Source organism: Salarias fasciatus, chromosome 17, assembly GCF_902148845.1.
Source record: "Salarias fasciatus chromosome 17, fSalaFa1.1, whole genome shotgun sequence".
In the NCBI taxonomy this organism is placed as follows: domain Eukaryota; kingdom Metazoa; phylum Chordata; class Actinopteri; order Blenniiformes; family Blenniidae; genus Salarias; species Salarias fasciatus.
In genome coordinates, this window is record NC_043761.1 from 14,648,184 (window position 1) to 14,672,121 (window position 23,938).

The 23,938-nt window shown below is 44.6% G+C and overlaps 2 protein-coding genes across 2 annotated transcripts; both read right to left on the reverse strand.

Annotated features, from left to right (window-relative positions):
- Positions 1-5,421: 5,421 nt before the first annotated feature.
- Positions 5,422-13,680, reverse strand: LOC115404662 (fibrinogen-like protein 1). Its single transcript, XM_030114065.1, has 5 exons — positions 13,578-13,680; positions 11,498-11,589; positions 10,875-10,992; positions 5,825-6,004; positions 5,422-5,702 (listed from the first exon to the last, which is right to left on the reverse strand). Exons 1-5 carry the CDS (start codon positions 13,678-13,680, stop codon positions 5,422-5,424), a joined length of 774 nt encoding a protein of 257 aa, XP_029969925.1.
- A 1,463-nt stretch (positions 13,681-15,143) lies between these two features.
- Positions 15,144-19,621, reverse strand: LOC115404663 (angiopoietin-4-like). The gene is made up of 5 exons (XM_030114066.1): positions 19,588-19,621; positions 17,098-17,189; positions 16,018-16,135; positions 15,553-15,732; positions 15,144-15,427 (listed from the first exon to the last, which is right to left on the reverse strand). The coding sequence occupies exons 1-5, from the start codon at positions 19,619-19,621 to the stop codon at positions 15,144-15,146; spliced, it is 708 nt and encodes a 235-aa protein (XP_029969926.1).
- Between the last annotated feature and the right edge of the window lie 4,317 nt (positions 19,622-23,938).

The following is a 23,938-nucleotide window of genomic DNA, read 5'->3' on the forward strand; positions in this document are numbered from 1 at the left end:
ATGTGAAGAAGTGTTGTCGTTTATGTGAGCATTGCTGCAAGCGCACACTGCTGCGGAGGGGGCGAGACGCATACAGGAGCAGGAGCAGAAGAAGAAGAAGGAAGAGCTGTATAAGGGGCCCCTGTGGAGTGATGGAGAGACAGCTGAGAGCTCAAAAGGGAGGAAGGAGAAGCAGGAGAGTCTAGCGAGACCTCCATCCTCCTCGTCTCCTGATGATACCACTGAGGGTCACGTGATGGCGCCAGTGGTGAAAATACAGGTAAAATTTTCAGGAACAGGGGAATATGAGCAAAACCGGGAAAGCTGAAACACATGATGACTGCTACGCGGGAGCGCGCATGGAACTCAGAAGGGCATTACGAGCAGAAGAGGAAATGACGAAGAGAGCAGCAAGACACGAGGAGGTGGAGAAAAGAAGGAGACAACGTGTGAAAGAAGAAGAAAAAGCAGAAGACGATGAAGGAGGTGAATGAAGAAGAAATGAGGACACGGGTCCAAGAAGCACACTCGCTGGCATATGTAAACAAAAAAGAAGTGCTACACAGACTGAGAGGGTACTGTCACCCGCGGAAATGTCAAATCATGGAACAGGAGCTCAGAGGGTGTGAAATTTGCAACAAGTGGAACCAGGGAAAAGCAACAACATGTGAACCTGGTAAGTATGAACCTCTTCAGGGACCTGGAGAAGAGATATTGATTGATTTCACTGATATGGAAAAAGGGTAGGAGGTAAGAGATATCTTCTGGTCATGGTGGATGCATACACCAGATGGCCTGAAGCATATCCGTGTGCAAAAGAAGATGCACAATCACTTGTCAAAGCGTTGGTGAACCATTACATACCGACACATGGATTCCCAACAGTGGTGGGCCGTCAGGGCCTGCAAAGCCTTCTCTGCTGGCCTCAAAATTATCTGAATTACAGACTGATGTAAATTATATTTTGTCCATAAATAATTAGTAAATGATTCCAAACGGTATGTTCCAGTTCCTTTCATAGTTTTCCCGTGGTTGCGCTGCTTCCAGACATGTTTTTTTCATATTAAATCATTTAACCAATCAGATTTCAGGCATCATCTGTTGCTAGGGTCAAAGAAATCTGCCCGAGGCCTTCACTATCCGTTCCTGATGGCGCAGTGAAGTAAAGTGAAGCATCAAACAGACAGCTGCTTCAACCAATCAGACAGTTGCTTCAACCAATCAGACAGTTGCTTCAACCAATCAGATTTCGAGTTGGCGACTCAGCGCCTTCTAGCTTCTGACAACAGCATATCCAGGCCCTCTGATTTACATTCACCAAGAGATACAGTAGGGGGCGGTATGCACCTAAGTTGTTGGTCGCCTACCTCAATTATTCCAAAGAAGAAGAAGAAGAAGAAGACCTGAAGAGAAATAAAACTTACGCCAGAAATACCACAGGGCAAGCTGGACTTTAAGCCCTGGCTTTATGGAACTGAAACGCACAAATAATCTATATGACAGAGCAGTTGAACTCTTTTTGTTTTCAAATAATCGGGATTTTGGTGAATAAAATGTTCCTCTTTTCCTAAATAATATTGCTGTTTTATTAAGTTGTTGATGCTCATTGTATGTGCACAGATGTAGTAGGAGAATTGTGCACTCAGCAAAGGCATTTATTCTGGCTGCACAAGTATTTATCTGCTGTGCAACAACTCTTTATGTGCATATCGGCATAATAAGATTTTTTTTTTGTAGACAAAATAGTTATTGAGAGGTGGATTGGTTCAGGTGGATCTGTTCTGAAGGCCTTAATGTGAAATGCACGGTCCGCCACTGATTCCCAAAGATGATCAAAAGTGATAATGGTTCACATTTCCAAAACAAACACTTAGACCTGGTTGAGAAGGCATTGGGACTAAAACATCAATTCGGGACTAAAACATAAATTCAGCTCAGTTTCCATCCACAGTCACAGGGAAAAGTTCAAAGAATGAATGGTAACATTACGCAGAAGATTGCCAAAATTCAACAACAAACGGCAAACAAATTTTACCGACCAATGTAACATCTTGAAGCCCTCTCAGGCAACTGTTGTTGTGATACTGGGCTATACAAAAATAAATTGATTGATTGATTGATTGATTGATACACTTGGGTGACAGCTTTACCGGTTGCATTGCTTAACATCAGAACTGCAGTGTGTCAGTCCACAGGTTTGACTCCGTCTGAACAGCACACAGGGCGGCCGTTTCCAGGGCCATGGGCACCCCTGCAGGAGACAGTTCCAGCCACAGGAAACGCAGAACTCAGACAGAAGGTAAGTGCCCTACTTAAACATCTGTCCTGTGCATATGTTTCAGAGGAGGACCCACAGAAACCACATCAAGCCCAAAAGAAGGACAACCTGGGACAAGTGGACCTCAGGCGACTCAAGACGGGGTGGAATGAACCACGCTGGGAGGGACCATACCAAGTGACAGCAAGGACATCTCATGCAGTGCAACTCAAAGAGAAAGGGACTAAGTGGTATCACGTTACTCACACAAGACCCACACAAGACCCAGTAGACTGTGTCAAGAAGTAAATAAAGTTATACAAATTGGCTGTGGACCACATAAAATATAACATGACAGGTGGGAGAAAAGCTGGAGGCAACAGTATGCACCCCGGGAGCAATACGAGGAGCAATCGGAGGGGAGCCCCGCCCGGCACCGGAGGGAAAAAAACCCCGTCCTCGACACTCCCCATCCTGCGAGAGACGCATCCTTGAACACCTCGACATGACGCGACACGCAACCCATGGGAACTCCCTGCATAAGGAGAGCAGGATCCATCCAGAATAGGACCTGACGTGCCTGGGGCGGGAACGAGACCTTTCTGCATCTGTCCCGCTTCCCCAAGAGGCGGAGGCCAGAGAACCACCGTTGGAGCCTGCGCATGTGCAGAAGGCCCAACCGAACCACAGGGTGGGCCACGGCCATCAGTCCCAGAGCGGTCCTGATCAGGCGGACCCGGGCTACGGGCACCGCTATCAGGGACCTCAGGGTCGATAGGAGAGACACACACCTCTCCTCGGAGAGGCGGGCTGTCACGGTCAGAGCGTCCAGCTCCAACCCCAGATAAGCTATCTGCTGAGCTGGGGTGAGCGCACTCTTGTCCGGGTTCACCACGAACCCCAGGAGCTCAATGTGGTGCAGGACCTGGATTGTATGCTCCACTGCCTCCTGATAAGAGGGCGTTAGTATCAGCCAGGAGTATCCGCTAGTATCAGCCGGCTGAGAAGCCGTGGCCACACTCCATACTGCCCCGCGAGGGACTGCTGCTCGCCAGCATGTCCAGGGCCCTGCAACTCGCGGCGGCAAGGGGCCATGTCAGGTGGACCGGCCATCATGGACGGGGCAGCAGGGGAGGCACGCTCGGTGTTCCTGGCCGGAAGGCAGACAGGAAGTGCGAGTGGGGGGGGGCATCATATCATGTCCTCAGGGCCAATCTGGGATGCTAAGGACCAACGCCGCGTCACCAGAGGCACCCCTCTACAGAGTCTCACGAGCACCGGAGGCCAGGCTCGCTGCTGCCACCAGAGCTGGGGTGAGAGGACCCGCATCGGCCACTGCCGACAGGGAGAGGTCACAGCTGGTCTTCGCTCGCCAGTGATGCGAGCGTCCAGGTGCAGCCACAGCATCTCCACTTGTTCTGATACTCCGCGTCTCATGACGGCAAGGAGTGGACACCGTGGATGGAGGAAAAGAAGGCCACAGCCAGGCTGCATGGCGTGATGTGAGGAGTTGCGCTCCTTGGTCTCATGACATCAGGGCGTTTCTCAACTCCATTCCCGCTGGATTCAAGCCCACGACCTTCGGGTCGCTGTCCGTGCAGTAATCCTCTCGGCCACTGGCGGGGATGGGATGACAGAGCGCCTCAGGTGTGCATCACCGCCCACGTTGTCGGACAGAGCCGCTCAATGCTAATGGCCGTGGAAACGCCGGGCGCATGAGCGGAGGCTAGTCACATGCTGTCACCTTGGTGAGGACGGGTGTCTGGTCGCAGCCAGAGCGTACCTCAGCCCTCTCCATGCGCCGCTTGTCCAAGCGGCGGCTGGCAGGGCCGCCAACATCGCCGGGGGGAGCCGCCGGGCGCCCGGCGCTCCGGTGCTCCTCGCCACGCGGAAGTGGGTTGTGGTGAGGACAGCCGTCGAGACGCTCTGCCGGGTCAGATTCCCCGGCTGTGGAGCGGGAAACACGGCTCCCCAGAAAGCAGTCCGGCACTGAACCGCTTGCAGCGGGAGAAGAGAGCAGGCCGAAGAACACGCAGAGTTAGCTGCTTACCTGAAGCAGGTGAAGCAGCTGTCCTTTCTGGAGCGGTGCACAGCAACCGCAGCAGGAGAACGGCCTGACGCCAGATGGCGACTCTTCCTGGGCCGGCTTGTCCATCTCTTCTTATCTTCTTGTGTTTGTCTTGAACAGAGCTTCAGATCAGTTTCAAGGGCTGAGAAAGAAGAAGGAAGAGGTTCTGCCGCACGCTGATTATATCCCCTTGTTGAGGGGCTTGGCAGTGTGCCAGCGCTCGTACGGGATTGGAGCGGCGATTTCGGATCTGTCTCAATGACTGACTGGCGCCAGAGGGGAGTACCAATAGCGAAGCCTGTAGGTGGGCTAAGCACTACACGAAGTAGAATTGTTCCATAAAAAAAGAAATAATTTTCTCATTTGTTTTCACTGTTTATACCACTGTTTACCTGAATGTTTAATTTGTGTAAGAAAAAAATAAGTCATATACATTGAAAAGAAAATCTCAACATGCTAGCGCTGCTACGATTAAAAATGGCTGAAATCATCAGGAGTGCTAACAGCATAAAAGGTTGTAAAGACAAATGTGAAAATACATATAATATGTTATTAAATTGTGCAAAAATTGGCTAAATGGAGTTTGGAACCAAGATGTTCCTCTGTTTTATTCACTGAATGTTTCCCATCCAGTTGCATCTTTCTGCACCGACAGTATTTATTTAATTTTTGGAATACAACCCAGTTTGGATGAATTTCCACCACTTTTTTTTCTGACATGTTTGGTGGTGCAAAACATCTCGTTGGGCACCGTTAACATTTCCAGCCAATTGAGAGAAATCAAGAATAAAATGTCTTAAACACTGGCGAACACTCAAAATCTTACCAAGTCTGTTTGAAATTGTTTTTTTCATCAAAATGCCTTGTTCCACTTGATTTGAGATAAATCACCTAAAAAGTATATTCCAGCAAGGTAGAGGTACTTGTTTGAGCGTTGCAGAACACATGCATCAACAACCTGAAAGAAAGAAGTAAATCAAAAGGATTTCGTGGGAGTTTTTTATTCAATGCTCAGTTTACAGTTATCAATGTGTGTCACTCTGCTATTCTTGATTTTTGACTTTGTTGAATGAAATAAACACACATTTCCCGACCCGAATGGAGTAAAAGGCTCCTCTCACTCAGATTTTATCATCATTCTGGTGGCCGTGAGAGAATGATGGCCCTTCCAGGTATCCCAGTAGAGTTGATGCTTCATACCAGAACGGTAAGGACCATTGAGATTAGCGGAGCCACATCCGCTGAACCACCAGCCGCCACCGTAGACATCGGAACATTTGCCAAAAGCAATGTCAAATCTGATGATGCAAACGGGGCAGTTGTCGTTGTCTCTGTCGGACGCGCTGAAGCCGTAGCCATTCTGGCCGTCAGAAGGGTTGCGACCCCGGATGGCATCACCTGTAGACAGGAAGGTACAAAACATTTCCGAAAGTTTACACCCAATTCTTGAATGCTGGTTTTATCATTCGTGCAAATGAGATCAACTTATTCTGATTTGAAAGTTCAAGAGCAACCATTACCTGCAGTTCCTGAGTATCTCCCAACACGGAGTTCATAATTCGACTGTGGAATCCCCAGATTGAAGTCCTTATACTCGGCATACGCAGTTTTCCTTTCATGGTCCCACAGGTCCACCCTCAAGGTCATCCTCTTGGACTGGGTCAGCCAGTGAATCTTATTCAAACCAAGCCAGTGGTCCCCTGAATTAAAGCACAAAGAGTTGACGGCGCCTTTCTTTTACCTGGAGAATTGTTCCACACATCAGAACACAAACACTTAATTTCAATTCATCTTTAGTCATTTCTCTGTGATTTTTGTACATCTGATGTTGTGGCAACCATGAAATAAAAAGCAAAGTGAATTGGTTACATTCCGTAAATCAACTAATTGCACGTTTTATGTATTAACTGTGGTTTTCTTAGCAGAGAATGAATGCACAGTGCATTGTGACACTTTGTTGCAATAGATTTGATATTTATAACAGCATGTTTCACTTGCAATAATGATAAATTTGACATTTATTGTGCAGCCCAAAGCCCCCCCCCCCCCCCCCCCCCCATTGTGCAGCCCAAAGACCCCCCCCCCCCCCCCCCCCCCAACACCACCTAATCCCCCTGGGTAATATCATCAGCAAGCATGGAATATCATTCCTTCACTATGCTGAAGAGCCACAACTGTACCTCAGGACAACCCCCAGGCCTTCTGCTGCCCTGCCAACATCCACACTGATCCACACTGATATGAGGAGATCGAGGCTTTACAGGTCGTGTCCGGAGTTTCCGTTCGTTTCCAATGCATGTATGATTTTTTAACAGAGCTTAAAGGTGCATTAAGGAGTTTTTCAACTTTAAAAATACTTATTATCCACCTTAAATATGTTTCACATTTTTAATGATGTGTACAATGTGCCCTGACATATTCATTACAAGTACCGCTAACAGTGTTAAATTGTCACTTGAAAGTTGCAGTGCCGGTTCGGCACCAGAGTTTTTTTGGGGAGAATTTGAAAGGAATGACGTAATGCGCGCTGCGGCTGGCCTGATTTAGTTAGGTTTTGTTTTGTCTGCCATTACTCAGCCAGATGCTTAAGGCTGGTCCATGCTTCACATGTACGCATTTCCGCGTCTGCTTTGGAAGGTCCGCGCACCACCGATGCGGACGCGCTGTCTCACATACTGCATTTTGAGCTCAGCTGTGCACGTCTCATGCTGGTGCGGTGATCCACGCAGCCTCGAGAAGCTTTTCCGGCACTACAGACTGGTTATCTGCTCCTTTATTACGGATTATTTAGAGAAAATTAAGCACATACATTGTCAGTACATTATCATTAAGTATTAAAGTTTATTTAGCCTTTTTTTTCTGTTTCTGAATCGCGGGGGCGGCGCCGGAGCGATTAGGTACTTTTTCACTTCTGTCTGCAGACCTTCTCCTCCGTCCAGACAGTGTCTGTGTCGGTGTCTTTAAAAGAATACTCCGAAGATTTTGGACCCACGCCCTATCCCTATCATTTACAAAGTGAGATAAGCTCATAAATACCTTTTTTGTGTCCGTTGGTCCAGTGCCTGGCTAACAGCTGTTAGCATTGTAGTTAGCTTAGCTCAACTACGGCAGTTGACGAGGAGACAGAGCCAGACTGAGAAAGTGGACATAATCCTCCTTCCAGCGGTCCAGGGGATGGCGTATGAGCAAGCAAAGTAAATCCGAATGGTTATAAAACATTTTAAAAGACGTGTTTTCTTTTCAATCCCTTAAAATAGTGTTTTGATACACACAGACCTGCACAAGCATAGTGCGCTGCGGAAGGATATACCAGGCGCACAGCGGCTGAGTCTATGCTTCTACTGCTGTGCTCCGGTATATCCTTCCGCGGAGCACTGCGCATGCGCAGGTTTGTGTGGATCAAAATGTTATTTTAACGGATTGAAAAGATAACACGTCTTTTAAAATGCTTTATAACCATTCGGATTTACTTCACGTGCTAATACGCCGTCCCCTGGACCACTGGAAGGAGTATTTTGTCCACTTTCTCAGTCTGGCTCTGCCTCCTCTTCACCTGCGGTAGTTGAGCTAAGCTAACTGCGATGCTAACAGCTGGGAGCCTGCGGCTGGACGAACGGACACAACAAAGGTATTTATGAGCTTATCTAACTCTGTAAATGATAGGGATAGGGCGTGGGTCCAAAATCTTTGGAGTATTCCTTTAAGTGGAGCCATCAGGCTGGAGCTCCGTCTACTTTCACTTTTACCGTCATGTTTTGTTTGCTATGGCGCTCTAGCGCAGGCGCACTCTTCCGCGACCTGCGCGCACTGCGCAACGCGGTCTCAATTTCTGGCTGCTGCGCGGACGTCCGCGGATCGGTCCGCGCGGACCCTAGCGGCCAGGAATTCATGACGATTTTTACGTCACGCGGACCAACGCGCAACGCGCACCCACGCGGAAATGTGAAGCATGGACGGGCCTTCAGTGAGCAACAACTGTGCAGGATCTTCCAGAAAGTAAGAAAAGACTGGCTTCTAGCACTGCCACAGCTTCAGCACAGACTCCACCAGGTAAAAGAAACTTAAATCTTACTCGAGCGCTACTAAAAGAGCGAGGAAGGAGTTCCCCTCTTCCATGCACGCGAGCCACAGGCACGAGTTTTTCACTAAGCTGCATTACGCCCAAGGCCTGCAGGTGGCGCTGTTTCATATAAAATGTGCAAACTCCTTAATGCACCTTTAAATGTGTTAGTCTGGTTCGGTACAGTAATATAATATTAGCATGTGGGTGATTCTCTGAATTCGGTGCACTTTGGTGTCCCACGCTTTTACCTCAAAGATTTTCATATAAAGTGAATCACAAAAGGCATTTTAAATCAAGAAATTGAAGGATCCATGTGTATTTGCATTATAGCACACAAATATATTTTTAAAATTATGTTTAGAAAAATTTTATGACTTGTTGAGGCCTAGAGGTCTGCCAAATGTACATGTCCCCACTTACCAAAGTTACTTTTTCATTGAATATAAACCAAATAAAAATATCCAGTAACTATATTTTTTTTGCTAATATAATAATTTTCTTGTCTATGATTACCTAAATTGAAGAAATATAAGAAAAATACATTAAAAATGTATATAATGGCTATATTTAACCATGTCCCTCAGTTTTGTTCAACCCTGTAACACCATATCAACCCTCCCCCTTTTCAAAATAATGGTTCAGCCCAAGTTCTTCAGCATCCAGAAAGTGACATCTCTCATCATTTTCCCGCACATTCTGTTAAGAGAGGAAAGTGTTAGCATACTTTCTTTGTGATATTTAATTGTTTTTATCATCAGATTGACATCGTCAAGCTCAACCTTTCAACTCTGTTACATACATAAATGATACTTACTATTGTTTGAGTAAAAGCAAATAATTGCCTTGGTAAAATACATGAATTTCTTGTTTTCCTCATGGTATATGATGCTCTACACCCTCGCTAATGTGGATGTGTGACTATTTTTAGCTAAAATCTTCAACCCCGTAACATTCAACCCCGTAACCAAAAAGCACTTTTACATGGTTGAAGCGCTGTTACGGGGTTGAATGTTGCACCAGCCAGTCCATTTTAAATCAATAATATTTCACATTCATTTGGATTTCATGCCTAAGGTGGAAATTCCTATTTTCTCTGAGGTTCAAATATGCCTTCATCAGATGCAATTATTAGAAACACAATTTTTTGTGGAATATTTTTCAATACTCAGAGAACTCAAAGAGCACCGAATTCAGAGAATCACCCATAAAGCAATATAAAAAATTATTTATGAGCCCCGCCTTCGTCTCATAGACCCCCATGTTATCCTAAAAAGCGCTGGTCAGCTTCAGCCAATACATTTCGAGCTTCTGCCTTGTCGTGCTGTCAGTCAAAGTGTGCACGCAGCCAGAGAGCACGTGCACTCACCCAGGCAGAGGTGAGTTAGCTACTCAGCAGCCGCCGCGCTTACCTCAGATATATCCACTGTCTGCTGAACATCCACCGTAAACAGCTAAACATGTAGGATGCTGTAGGACTCGGAGGCTCTCATTTTCACCCGACTGATAATGCACGTGCACAGTTAAAGGGGCTTGCCTAGTCACTCATGAAAGCAGAGGGAGGGCGGAACCTCGAGACGTTGGATTAAAAAAACCTCTTTCTTTCAAAATTCCGGACACGAGCTTTAATGAAGTTCAACTTCCTGCAGCTAAACATATAAAAAAAAATGAGGCCATCCTCGTTGGCACACCACACTAGCCCCACTGTTCGCAGTGGTTAGCGCTCTTGCCTCCCAGCAAGAAGGTCCTGGGTTCAAATACTGGACAGGGCTTGGGGCCTTTCTGTGTGGAGTTTGCATGTTCTCTCTGTGTGTGCGTGGGTTCCCTCCGGGTACTCTGGCTTCCTCCCATGGTCCAAAAACATGCATGTCAGGTTAACTGATCACTCTAAATTGCCCCTCGGTGTGAGTGTGAATGGTTGTCTGTCTATGTTAGCCCTGCGACAGACTGGAGAACTGTCCAGGGTGCACCCTGCCCTTGCCTGCAGTAGCTGGGATCAGTTCCAGCCACCTGCAACTCTGAAAGGGAGAAGCGGCAAAGAAAATGGATGGATATTATTATTATCACACACACATGTTTGTATTTCTATCCTTGTGGGGACCTTCCATTGACTCCCATTCATGTCTAACTCCTAACCCTAACCCTTACCCTAACCCACACCAGAACAATGCGTAACCCTAAAGAAATGTTTTTGCACTTTTACTTTTTTCAGTAACAACAACATGGCCAAGAAAACACTGTTTCCCCCCATGGTGACCCAAGAAATGTCCCCACGAGGCACATCGTGCCAGGTTTTCCAGTCCTTGTGGGGACATTTGGTCCCCACAAGCATAGAAAAACCCGTACACGCACACACACATACACACACACACACACACACACACACACACACACACACACACACACACACACACACACACACACACACACACACACACACACACACCTTTACTATTTCAACAAGTTAGTTTATTCCATTGTCTCACTTGCACATATTCCCCTTTACTTACACGTCAGGTGACCAAAGCCGTGTTCATATGAAGCCCAGTTTTGCTCAAAAGACACTGCAGCTCCAGTGCGTTTCTGAATCACCGTCCAGCCGCCATCGGCGCCCATCTCACAGTACACCTGAGCAGAAGATCCAGAGAGAGAAACCAAGAGTGTTTAGCTGTTTGAACTGAAACTCCAGTTCTGTTATTATACTAATACACAGACGTGTGAAGACTAAATGAAGAAACAGATCCATATGTTCTTCTCTCACAAAATCATTTAATGTCAAATTACAATATTTTTACTATTTCCTGCTGGGAGAGAAATTCACCTCACCTCGAAATCACAGAATTGTTTCTTGAGAAAGAAATAAATAGCTTATTTGTTTTCACTGCTGACCTGAATGTTTAATATGTGTGAGGACATAACGAAGTTCCACAGTTAAAAAAAAAAGGTCACGCAAGTTATTGCTGCTAAAATGGTGGAAAAATGTATGCCTAAGAGTGCTAACAGCCCAAATGTGGAAAAGAAAAATGTGAAAACAAATAAAATGTGACTAAATTGTTCTAAAATCAGGTATATAGAGTGAAACTGCTGAAATGACTAAAAACCTGTCTGATCTTGCTGAAATGTGGTTTGATACCTTGAAGGGGATTCTGCTTGCAGCAGGATGGATCATATAAACTCCGCTGCGTGACTCTGGCAGGAGCCTCTTAATCTCAGTGCAGTCCGATCCTGATGTTTCACATTGAAAGACAGGAAGAAAGAAAATAACAATTATTCCAAAGATTTCTGGTGTTTTGCAGCTCACAAGAGGAAATCAGGACATGTGCCATACCGTGAGGAAACACATCAACCGGATGTTTCTAGGAAGAGAAGAAAACAGCTTCAGAGTGAAGTTTGATTGTGTGTGAAGACAGCAGAAGAAAGCAGTTCTCAGAGTTTACCTGCGGTTGAGCTGTGACGCTGGAAAGAAGGACCAAGATCAGTCCACAAAGTCCAATCAGCATCTTCATTCTGACCTGAGGAGCAGTGACAGGTTGGTCCGAACAGTTTGATGTCTTCCTGACCTGATCCCTCAGGAAGAGTGTGTCCGTCCTGGTTTTACCTCAGAATATATAGCAGAGCTGGAACCAGGATGCTCCTCTCTATTATTCACTGAATGTTGCTCATCTGGTTGCATCTTTCTGCACCACCAGCATTCCAATATGGACAAAGGATTCTGTAGAGGACTGACCAGTGCAAACTGTGAAAGGCTGAAGTCATAAATCTTGTTCAGGTCAAATGTCTCCTGCAGAATAAAAGAACCCAGTCTGTAAAATTAAGAACTCCTAACGAGTTGATGATTAAGAATACAGACCTGTTGTATTACACATATCCCTCCTCTTCCTCATTAATGTGTGAGTGTACCAGTGTGGTCGTTTGAGTTGGAGTTCTTGTTGGATAATAACACATTCTGTTGGTTTCAGGATTCACAGACGGACACTGGAGTCCAACCGTCGACTTGTTTGTACCTGAAAAACCTGTTGGGTCAAATATCTGGAGGAAAGTTCTCTATTGTTGATATTTGAAATAAAATCCACTCTAATTCTTGAAAATGTGAGTTGACTTACATCAGATGAGATGTTCTGTTTTTGGAGACCAAGTTTGCTGATTTGGTGACAACTGAGTTCACAAACGACCACAAAGAATCAAAAGTTTTTACATTCACTAAACTTTCCTTTGTTACATGAAGGAGGTGAAAACTTGATTATTCTTAGTTGTTTGGTTACTTGAAGATTCACTTTGTGTTTTTGATCTTGAATTCATTGGCAAAGTTTCTTCTTTTCCTTTGTAAAGAGGCTGAATTTGAATTTCTTTTCCTCCGTCAGAGTTCCTCTGAACACAATTATCCCTCAAGTGGATTCAAGATCTGTTCCTATTCTTAATTTTCAATTTAGCTTTGAGAATTCAATGTTCTCATTACTTTCAGGTTTGCATTTATTTTATTTTCAAGAAACAATCGTCTGCATCATTCAGAAACAAAGTGGTCACTGGATGGGGAAAAAAAATAAAAGGCGAAGGAAAATGAAATTGTGTTGATTGTATTTCTAACTGAGCAGAACAATAAGATGTCCCAACTCATTGCCAAAGGACTTTAAACGGGTTTGGCTGGATGGAATGTCCACCTGCACATACAGGGACAAAAGGCTGCAACATTTACCCTGGAGTGAGTAAAATGGAAAAATGCCACTTATCCAGTGTGGTCATCTGTTTTTTCACCTCAAGGCAAGACTTAAGTTGAAAAGAGGGTCGGAATGTTTTAATGGACGTTGTAGATTTGGGGGTGAGAGCTTTACAAAGGTTTTCTTTTTCACCCAAACCTTTTCAGTGCATTCCATTGTTCTTCTTCTCCCTCTGTCTCTCTTTCCCACAAAGGATTCACCAACAAATATATTTTTTCTACAATTCTGTGAATTGAAAATGAACATTCAAAGCAGAACAATACTTTTATTTGATATCAGGACGCACATGTACAAGCACAGAGGGACAAAAACATGCCATACAGACTGTAATGTACACCACTCCCTGCCTGGCATCTCCCACCAGATTGTCCAGGGACTCTGGTGATTGTCAGCTGTTCCTGACTCAGTGCAAGATGCATCTCATCCATTTCGCCTTTATTATCTGTCACCTGATCGGGTGATCTTGAAGCTTGGGCTGTGGCCAGTGCAATGATCTACGGGAGTTCACCTGAACCCGGGCTTTCCTGCAGGTCTGGACCTGGTTGTGAGGCAGTGAGGCCCATGCTTTGCTGAAGCTCCCAGAAAATTTGGAGGACGCCATCAATGCTGCGTTCAGAATTGACAGATAACTTCACGAACAACAGAGAGGGAGGCCAAGCTGTGGGGTTGCCCACGGTATTACCGACTTCACGGCTTGTTCTGGAGATTCTCTGGGGTCCTGGCGTGTCCCCATTTGACCTGGCACCTGGTGTTCATTGACACTGGGACTGATGCCAACCTCATGGTGGACCAGCTCCGGTTTGGCATGGTCTCACTCAGTTCCCCTCCTCAGACTGCAGCACTCAATAACCGACAGATCTTGCAGAAAACTCAACACACAGACCCAGTTGAGCTCACTTTTGGGGATGGCCACTCAGAGTTTCAGGGCTTTTTTGAGATTCCCTCTTCTACCCATCCCCTCATTGTGGGAATCCAAGGCAGAGGGAACACAACATAGCTGACCTCAAGCCGATACATCTCAACAGATTCCAAGGGCCGATTATCCGAGGATTTCCCAGTGGTCAAGCTCATAAGACCAGGAAACGAGGAAGGAGAGGTGGCACTCGTCTGAGACTGAAAAACCAGCTGCTCTCCTGGATCCCACTACCATCTATAATGCTACCAAATGTCCAGTCCCTGTGGAATAAAAGTGACAAGCTTCAAGCTCAAGCCTGCTACGACCATGGCTTCCGAGAAGCCTGCTGCCTTGCCTTTACAGACACCTGGCTGTCTGACAGGGACCTTTTCTTATTAATATCTGTGTGTTATTGCGTATAACAATCGGAAGGTGGATGCATCCCAGGCTGGTAGATTTTCTGGATTTTTTTTAAAATTTGTTTTGTAATTTTTTACATAGAGATGAATAGATTTTTATTTTTGTGATTTTGTAAATTACACTTTGCAATGTTTTCACCAAACTGTTTAAGAAAATAAAAAGTTAAAGTTATTCTGGTAATATTATGCATTTAAATTTGTGCTTTCATTTCTTTGCAATGCATGTTTTAAAATGTGTGAAACTAAAAATATGCATATTGTTTGCACATTCATATGTTTGTGATGGTTCCATAATGTTTGAAGAATGTATTGATTTAGATTACAGAGGGATAGTTTGGTTAATGTTCCCATCAACAGATGTATTTACATCCAGTGGTAAAATAGGCATGGCTTTACTGTTACCGAAACCTATTTAAATGACCCAGAAGGCTTGCTTTGTTTCAATGATTTCAATGTAAATTTGTTTCTTTCGTTCTCTTTGTGAAACAATTCAATTTGCCCTGTTTACAAACGGTGCTGTACAATTAAACTTCCCTCATCTCCTTACAAAACTTTTACATGAATGTAGAATGATTTTCTTGTAAAAATTTGTACAACAACTGCAAAGAAAGAAGTCAGTGAAAAGGATTTGGTGGGAATCCTTTTGTTCGGTGCCCAGAAGATAACAAACATCAGCAATGTCACTCTGCAGTTTTTCATTTTTGACTTTCTTTAATAAAATAATCACACTTTCCCAAATGGAGGCTCCTCTTACAAAGATTTTATCATCATTCTGGAGGCCTTGATTGGGTGATGGCCTCTCCAGGTGCTCCACCTGAGGCCTGAGTGGCCGCTGTCAGCATAGAAAGGACCGTTGAGATGAGCGGCGCCGCAGTCGCTGAACCACCAGCCGCCACCAGGGTGATCGGCACATCGTGAAGAAGCAATGCCACCGAAGGGGATGCAATAGTTGCAGCCGTCATTGTCCCTGTCGAACGTGCTGAAGCCAAAGCCAGTTTGGTCTCCTTCAGAGTTGGTGCCACGGATGGCATCACCTGCAGACAGGAAGGTAAAAAAACACAACATTTAGGGACTTTTACATCTAACTCTTCAATGTAGCTTTCATGATGAGTTTGAATGAGATCAAGTTGTTCTGATGAAGCTTAAGAGTAACCATTACCTGCAGTTCCTGAGTATCCCTTGATACGGAGTTTATAAGCCGTACTTGGACTCCCCAAATTGAACTTCTCATACTGGGCATAAGCAGTTTTCCTCTCATGGTCCCACAGGTCCACCCTCAACATGTTGCTCCTGCCATGGGTCAGCCAGTAAATCTTCCTCAAGCCAAGCCAGTGGTCCCCTGAATTAACCAACAAAGCACAAAGAGTTGTCGGTGCCTTTCTTTCACCTGAAGAACCTGATGGTGATTGTCCAGATGTCAGAACACACAAACCACATGATGACATACAAACATTTATACATCATTTTCAACCGTTTGTTTTCGATTTTTGTGCACGTGATGTTATGGCAACCATCAAGTAATGAGATAAGTGAATTGGTCATATACATTTATAAGGTACTCAATATTTCAACAAGTTAGTTTTCCATTGTCTCACATGCAAGTATTGCCACAACCTTTACTTACACGTCAGGTGACCAAAGCCGTGTTCATATGAAGCCCAGTTTTGTTCAAAAGAAACTGCAGCTCCAGTGCGTTTCTGAATCACCGTCCAGCCGCCATCGGCGCTCATCTCACAGTACACCTGAGCAGAAGGTCCAGAGAGAGAAACCAAGAGTGTTTAGCTGTTTGAACTGAAACTCTAATACCGTTATGATACAAATAAATACGTGTGAGGACTAAATTTACAAACAGACCCATATGTTCTTCTCTCACAAATTCGTTTCATGCTAAATTACAATATTTTTATTATTACCTGCTGGGAGAGAAATTCTCCTCACATCGAAATCACATAATTGATTCGTAAGAATGAAATAATTATCTCATTTGTTTTCACTGCTGACCTGAATGTTTAATATATGTGAGGAAATGAATAAGTTCCACTGTTAAAAAAAAGAAGGTCTCACAAGTTACTGCTGCTAAAATGGTGGAAAAATGTATGCCTAAGAGTGCTAACTACGGAGCCCCAGACATGACATGGTAAAAAAAAAAATTACATTACATATAATTACATTATATTCACTGCTGCGTCTTGTAAGTTGTAGACGGTCCCTGAAGCCCGCAGCACTACCGGGTGCTGATTGAAATCAATATTGTTTCTGCTGCTTGATAGACAGATATTTTTAATAAAAATGAACTTGTAGCATATCGTCCACCTCACAACGATGGGATGCAGGCGCCCTTTGTATGTTACTGACATTTTGTTAAAGAGTTATTGAGACTGAAATTCCGTATCTGTCAATATGCTGCCAACTTTACTGAACTGTTCAGTATATGAACGATATAACTAATTCGTGGGAACGAATTAGTAATTCGTGCGCACGATTTAATTATTTCGAGGGAACGAATTAGTAATTCGTGGCCACAATTTACATTTTTTTTTTACCATGTCATGTCCGGGGCTCCGTAGCTAACAGCCCAAATGTGGAAAAGAAAAATGTGAAAACAAATAAAATGTGACCTAATTGTTCTAAAATCAGCTAAATAGAGTAAAACTGCTGAAATGACTAAAAACCTGTTTGATCTTGTTGAAATGTGGTTTGATACCTTGAAGGGGATTCTGCTTGCCACAGGATGGATCATATAAACTCCGCTGCGTGACTCTGGCAGGAGCCTCTTAATCTCAGTGCAGTCCGATCCTGATGTTTCACAGTGAAAGACAGGGAGAAAGAAAATAACAATTATTCCAAAGATTTCTGGTGTTTTGCAGCTTACAAGAAGAAATCAGGACATGTGCCATACCGTGAGGAAACACATCAACCGGATGTTTCTAGGAAGAGAACAAAACAGCTTTAGAGAGAAGTTTGATTGTGTGTGAAGACAGCAGAAGAAAGCAGTTTTCAGAGTTTACCTGCGGTTGTGCTGTGACGCTGGAAAGAAGGACCAAGATCAGTCCACAAAGTCCAATCAGCATCTTCATTCTGACCTGAGGAGCAGCGACAGGTTGGTCTGAACACTCTGATGTCTTCCAAACATGACCTGATCCCTCAGGAAGAGTGTGTCCGTCCTGGTTTTACCTCAGAATATATAGCAGAGCTGGAACCAGGATGCTCCTCTGTATTATTCACTGAATGTTGCTCATCTGGTTGCATCTTTCTGCACCAACAGCATTCCAATATGGACAAAGGATTCTGTAGAGGACTGACCAGTGCAAACTGTGAAAGGCTGAAGTCATAAATCTTGTTTAGGTCAAATATCTCCTGCAGACTAAAAGAGTCCAGTCAATAAAATTAAACCTTCCCAGCAAGTTGATTGTTAAGAATACAGATCTGTTGTAATACACATATCCTCATTAATATGTGAGTGTACCAGTGTGGTTGTTTGAGCTGCAGGACTTGTTGGATAATAACACATTCTGTTGGTTTCAGGATTCACAGGCAGACACTGGAGTCCAAACATCGACTTGTTTGTACCTGATAAACCTGTTGGGTCAACTATCAGGAGGAAAGTTTTCTGTCATTTGTTGTTGGTTTTTGAAATGAAATCCACTTTAATTCTAAAATATGTGAGTTGACTTACTTACTTACTTAAAGGGATAGTTTGGGATTTTTGACAAAAATCTGCATGGCCTCCCCATCAGCAGTGTTGTGCATTCACACAGACTTACCCCTGACAGCGTCCAGTGAGCGGAGATCCTGTCTGGTTTAGGTCCAGAGGAAAGTAGTCCGGCAAGTTTGCTGGGGTCCCGAAAATAAAGCGTTTTTATTCTCAAACCAATATGTGTGCAAAAGAGTGATATATTTGCATCACAAAACCGTTGTTGACGAAAAAGTCAGACCTCGTAAATGCTTGGCACTATTTTCTCTCCCTTCATATCACTCCGCGCCAAGAAGGCGGTTCAGTCAGCGATATTCCATGAGGGCGCATCGGAGCCGGGCTTCACGTTGCTGGTCAATGATGTTTAGTGTCCTCTCTGATATCCAGGGCTTTCTCGGGGATGATCGTGAGCGTCCGAGGACATTGTGAGCAGAATGGAGGACACTTTCCTTGAAGGTCGCCCAATCTGTCACTTTGTCGAGGGCAGTGCGGCGGATGGAGCAACTGAAGTCTGTGGCGATGTTGGGGTCATTGAGTCGGGAGGAGTCGGGGCGAGGCAGAGTCTTGTGCTGGTTGACTCAGAGCTTTAGCTGCAGCTGGGCCACCAGCGGACGATGGTCTGTGTTGCCAATCTGTGCTCCTCTGTACACCCAGCAGTTGGTGACAAATTACTTCCAGCATCGAGAAATAAGGATGTGGTCCAGCGCCTTCCTGGTTTTGCCATCTGGGCTATACCACGTCCAATGATGAATTTGTTTCCGAGGAAACCAGGTGTCGGCAACGTAGAGGCTGTTATGGTGGCAGAGGAGGAGGAGGAGGCAATTGCCACTGCCATTTGTTTTCCTGTCAATGAGGGTGGTGCCGACAGGTGAGCCGGGGGACCGATCGCTGCTGGATAGAGTGGCGTTGGCATCCATGAGAATGATGGTGACGTCGTGTGGTTCAGCTTTGCTGACAGCCTGGTGGAGTTGGTCAAAGGATGCGTCCTTCACATCCTCACCAGCGACATCCGTGGGGCATAGGTGACAACCATTGTCATCTTGTCCTGGTGGTGGAGGAAGCGAGCAGACAGTAGCCTGTCACTTAGAGGTGTCCAGCTGATGAGGGACCTCCGGAGGGCTTTTGGAATGGCAAGAGTCACGCCATAAAGGCCAGTCCGACTTTCAGGGTCACTCCAGATGTAGCAATGGTCGCCTGCTGTTGTTTCGCCATGACCTTGCCATCGGACCTCACAGAGCCCTGCCAGGGAGATGTTGTAGCGGCAGAGCTCTCGGGATAGCAGGATGTCAGCTCTGGGGCGAAGGAGTATCTGGACCTTCCAAGTGGCAACACGGGTGCAACGATGAAGGTCGATCCGTACTCATTGGTCGGGGGCAGTTACCATGTGGGTCAGTCTGGCTTCTTTCTCTGGTCAGTTTCGTAACAAGGGGGTTTCTCCTGGGTGGGTTGTTGGTCCTCCGCAGGATAGCCGGTTGGTAGGGCTGCCACCTCACAGCGTACTGGCACGCTGGGGTTTGGAGTCAGAGCTGCCCATCTAATCTCAAGTGGGTCAAGGAGAAGAAAGACTGGACTGTTGGCCAGTGGTCCAAGGTCCTCTTTTCCAATGAAAGTATAGTGTGCCCTTCATTCGGAAATCAAGGTTCAAGGGTTTGGAGGAAGACAAGTGAGAAAGAGAACCCAAGCTGCTTGAGGTTCAGTGTGAAATATCCACAGTCAGTCATGATTTGGGGTGCAAAGTCCAGTGTAGGTGTTGGTAAACTCTTCTTTCTTAAATCCAAGGTCACTGCAATAGTTTGCCAAAATGTTTTGAAGGATTTCATGATTCCTTCTGCTGAGGATCTGTATGGAGATGCAGGACCTGGCAGGGGCCCATCCCGCCAGAAGCACCAAAACCTGGTTTGATGCTCATGCCATCACAGTCACATTACTTTTTCTGCTGGTCCTTGGTTTAGTCGTGGTTGATGGGCTGGTTCTGAGAGCTTGTTTGTCTCTGTATTTTCAGTCTGTTGTGCGACAAGCCTCCCTGAACTTCTGACTGGTCAGCGTTATCACACATTGGAGGAACTTCAGCTGGAGGAGTGAGGGTGGGAGGCCTCTTGGTTCTTTTCTTACTGGATGTCTTCTGCTACACACATTAATATCAGAGTCAGTTCAGGCTGGAGTCGATGCTTTATGTTGGGCTTCCCATGCTGTTCCAGTAAGAAACATCGTTGGAGATGTTTGAGTCTGGAGTCTCAGCAGCTATTTCAGTCCCATTCACAAAGATTCATGGGATTGTTTTTGACATGTCCATGGTGGATAGCTCAGCATTAGATGTATTCTCAGCCAATACAGTTTGCGTGCGGGAATTCACATTTACACCATTTAAATAAACATGGCTTTCTAGTATTTCACACAGTGAGTCAGTCTTCTGTTAAAGCTGTTTTATCGAATCAGCCATTTTCTCTCAGTTCTTCCAGCTGGATGACATTTTTTCACTGGTCAGTTTGTTGAACTCCTCAGGCAGCTGGTTGAGAAAGTCCCATCTCCCAAAGTGAAGTTTTGTTCCTCTTATCGGTTTCACAAGGAATGTTTCTGTCAGCAAAGTATTTCTTTGAAAAGCTCTCTTGTAAAAAAAGGGTAAAGCACAAAGGAGTAGGAAAGAAGAGCAAAAGCAAAGTGGAGAGTGAAGAGGACACGTCTGCACTGATTGTGCATGACTGTGATTGTAACTCCTACATGGCAGTTTTCACACTGAGACATTTGGACTTTCTCTTCAATTTAAATCTTAATCTTGCCTTGAGGTGAGAAAGAGAGGATCACACTGCATTTTTCCAATTTCAGCACTCCAGGGTCAATAGTTCAACCACTGACCCTGGAGTGTTCAAGGGAGTGTCCTTTTTACGAGCAGGTCGACATTCACAGTCCAGCCAATCCAGTTTAAAGTCCTTTGGTGATGAGTTGAGACATTTTGTTCTGCTAACTTAGAAATACAATCAATGAAAATTCCTTTCCTTCATCTTTCATTTTCCCCATCCAGTGACCGCTGCCTTTGTTTCTACATGATGCAGAAAATTACCTCCTGAAAATAGAAACAAACTCCAACCTGAAAGTAATGAGAACAATAAGTTTAGGAACAGACCTTTACACAGATTCTGATTAAAACACTCACATATTAATGAGGACGAGGAGTGATGTGTGCAATTCAACAGGTCTGTATTCTTAATCATCAATTCGTTAAGAGTTTTTAATTTTACTGACTGGATTCTTTTAGTCTGCAGGAGATATTTGACCTGAACAAGATTTATGACTTCAGTCTTTCACAGTTTGCACTGGTCAGTCCTCTACAGAAATCATTTGTCCATATTGGAATGCTGTCGGTGCAGAAAGATGCAACCAGATGAGCAACATTCAGTGAATAATACAGAGGAGCATCCTGGTTCCAGCTCTGCTATATATTCTGAGGCAAAAGCAGGACGGACACACTCTTCCTGAGGGATTGAGTAAGTCACGAATGATCTCTGTGTCTCCTGTTGACTCATTCATTCTTTGAAAGGAAGCGACAGAATCTAAAAGGTGGATCACACATCCTGGTGAGTTTATAGAGAAACAGAAGCTCAGTTTTACCTTCAGTCTGGAAGACATTCAGAAAAAGTGTCATGTCTCCTTGATAAGGCCTCATTTTTACTTTCATTGGTCATTAATTTTTTATTTTCTATTTTTTTTATTATTTTTTTTATTTAACCTTTATTTATACAGGTTATCCCATTGAGACCCAAGGTCTCATTTACAAGAGAGACCTGTGGTGTCACACTGTCATTATACTGTTTAATGTTCATGTTTGGAAGACATCAGTGTTCAGACCAACCTGTCGCTGCTCCTCAGGTCAGAATGAAGATGCTGATTGGACTTTGCGGACTGATCTTGGTCCTTCTTTCCAGCGTCACAGCACAACCGCAGGTAAACTCTGAAAACTGCTTTCTTCTGCTGTCTTCACACACAATCAAACTTCACTCTAAAGCTGTTTTCTTCTCTTCCTAGAAACATCCGGTTGATGTGTTTCCTCACGGTATGGCACATGTCCTGATTTCCTCTTGTGAGCTGCAAAACATCAGAAATCTTTGGAATAATTGTTATTTTCTTTCTCTCTGTCTTTCAATGTGAAACATCAGGATCAGACTGCACTGAGATTAAGAGGCGCCTGCCAGAGTCAGAAAGCGGAGTTTATATGATCCATCCTGCTGCAAGCAGAATCCCCTTCAAGGTATCAAACCAAGTTTCAACAAGATCAAACAGTTTTTTAGTCATTTTAACAGTTTTACATCATTTAGCTGATTTTTGTACAATTTAGTCACATTTTTCACATTTTTCTTTTCCACATTTGTGCTGTTAGCACTCTTAAGCATAACTTTTTTCACCATTTTCGCAGCAACAGCTCATAAGACCTTTTTTTTTTAACCGTATAACTTATCTATTTCCTCACATATATCAAACATTCAGGTCAGCAGTAAGCTAATTGTTATTTTCTTATGAAATAATTATGTGAGGAAAATTTCTCTCCCAGCAGGAAATAATAAAAATATTGTAATTTGGCATGAAACGATTTTGTGAGAGAAGGACATGTGGGTCTGTTTGTTCATTTAGTCTTCACACGTGTGTTTATTTGTATCATAACAGTATTGGAGTTTCAGGTCAAACAGCTAAACACTCTTGGTTTCTCTCTCTGGACCTTCTGCTCAGGTGTACTGTGAGATGGGCGCCGATGGCGGCTGGACGGTGATTCAGAAACGCACTGGAGCTGCAGTTTCTTTTGAACAAAACTGGGCTTCATATGAACACGGCTTTGGTCACCTGACGTGTAAGTAAAGGGGAATATGTGCACGTGAGACAATGGAATAAACTACCTTGTTGATATAGTGAAGGTGTGTGTGTAATAATGACAATGATGATTTTCATTTGTAAAGTACTTTATATTTTACAATGTCAACAAAGTTTAAAAAATAATTTTTGATTCTTTTTAAGATAAGTTTTTAAGTTCCTCTTAAATCAGTCAGTGGACTGCTCTCAGGTGATCAGAGGGGGGGTTCCACCATCTCGGGGCAGCAGAGCGAGACGTTCCTGAAGATCAGGGAGAGTGTGATCATTTTAGGCAGTGATGGGTAAGAAGGGAATGGAGTTCAGCAAGGTTCCTCAGATGATCCTCAGTTTCAAAGGAGAGTGGAGGGTCCAATTTACCGCCGAGAGGGCAATGCTTTAAGTAAAGGGGATAGCTGAAGAGGGATGGGTGGTGCGAGGCTGGTGTGCCGACAAGGATGGCCTCATTTTTGAGATGTTTAGCAGCAGGAAGTTAAACTTCATTCAAGCCTCGATCTCCTCATATCAGTGTGGATCAGTGTGGATGTTGGCAGGGCAGCAGAAGGCCTGGGCGTTGTCCTGAGGTATAGCTGTGGCTCATCAGCATCGCGAAGGAATGATATTCCATGCTTGCTGATGACATTACCCAGAGGGATTAGGTAGACAGAGAAAAGGGTGGGACCCAGCACCGAGCCCTGGGGAACACCGCAGGTGGCATTGTGGGTGTGAGATTTTGCTTTGCTCAGGGCTCGGTTCTGCCAGACAGAAATGAAGTAAATCAGTTATGCACTTTATTTAAGAGTCCAATGGTTTGTTGCAGGGGGTGAAGGAGGATGTTGTGGTTTTTTTTGTTTTTTTTTTTTTTGGGAGGGGGGGGGTGTATTCGGGCTGCACAATAATTGTCAAATTAATTGTTATTGCTATTTAAACACACAGTTTTAAATATCAACTCAACTGCAACAAAGTGTCACAATGCACTGTGCATTCATTCTCTGCTAAGAAAACCACAGTTAATACA

Coding starts and splice junctions, on each gene's coding strand:
- LOC115404662 (XM_030114065.1), bottom strand. CDS start 13,680: ATGGCGTCCTCCAAATTTTCTGGGAGCTTCAGCAAAGCATGGGCCTCA. Junction 11,590..13,577: donor CCGGGTTCAGGTGAACTCCC/GTAGATCATTGC, acceptor GTGAAACATCAG/GATCGGACTGCACTGAGATT. Junction 6,005..10,874: donor CGGCTTTGGTCACCTGACGT/GTAAGTAAAGGG, acceptor GCTTTAATTCAG/GGGACCACTGGCTTGGTTTG.
- LOC115404663 (XM_030114066.1), bottom strand. CDS start 19,621: ATGGGCAGCTCTGACTCCAAACCCCAGCGTGCCA. Junction 17,190..19,587: donor CTCCAAACCCCAGCGTGCCA/GTACGCTGTGAG, acceptor GTGAAACATCAG/GATCGGACTGCACTGAGATT. Junction 15,428..15,552: donor GGGATACTCAGGAACTGCAG/GTAATGGTTACT, acceptor TCCTGTCTGCAG/GTGATGCCATCCGTGGCACC.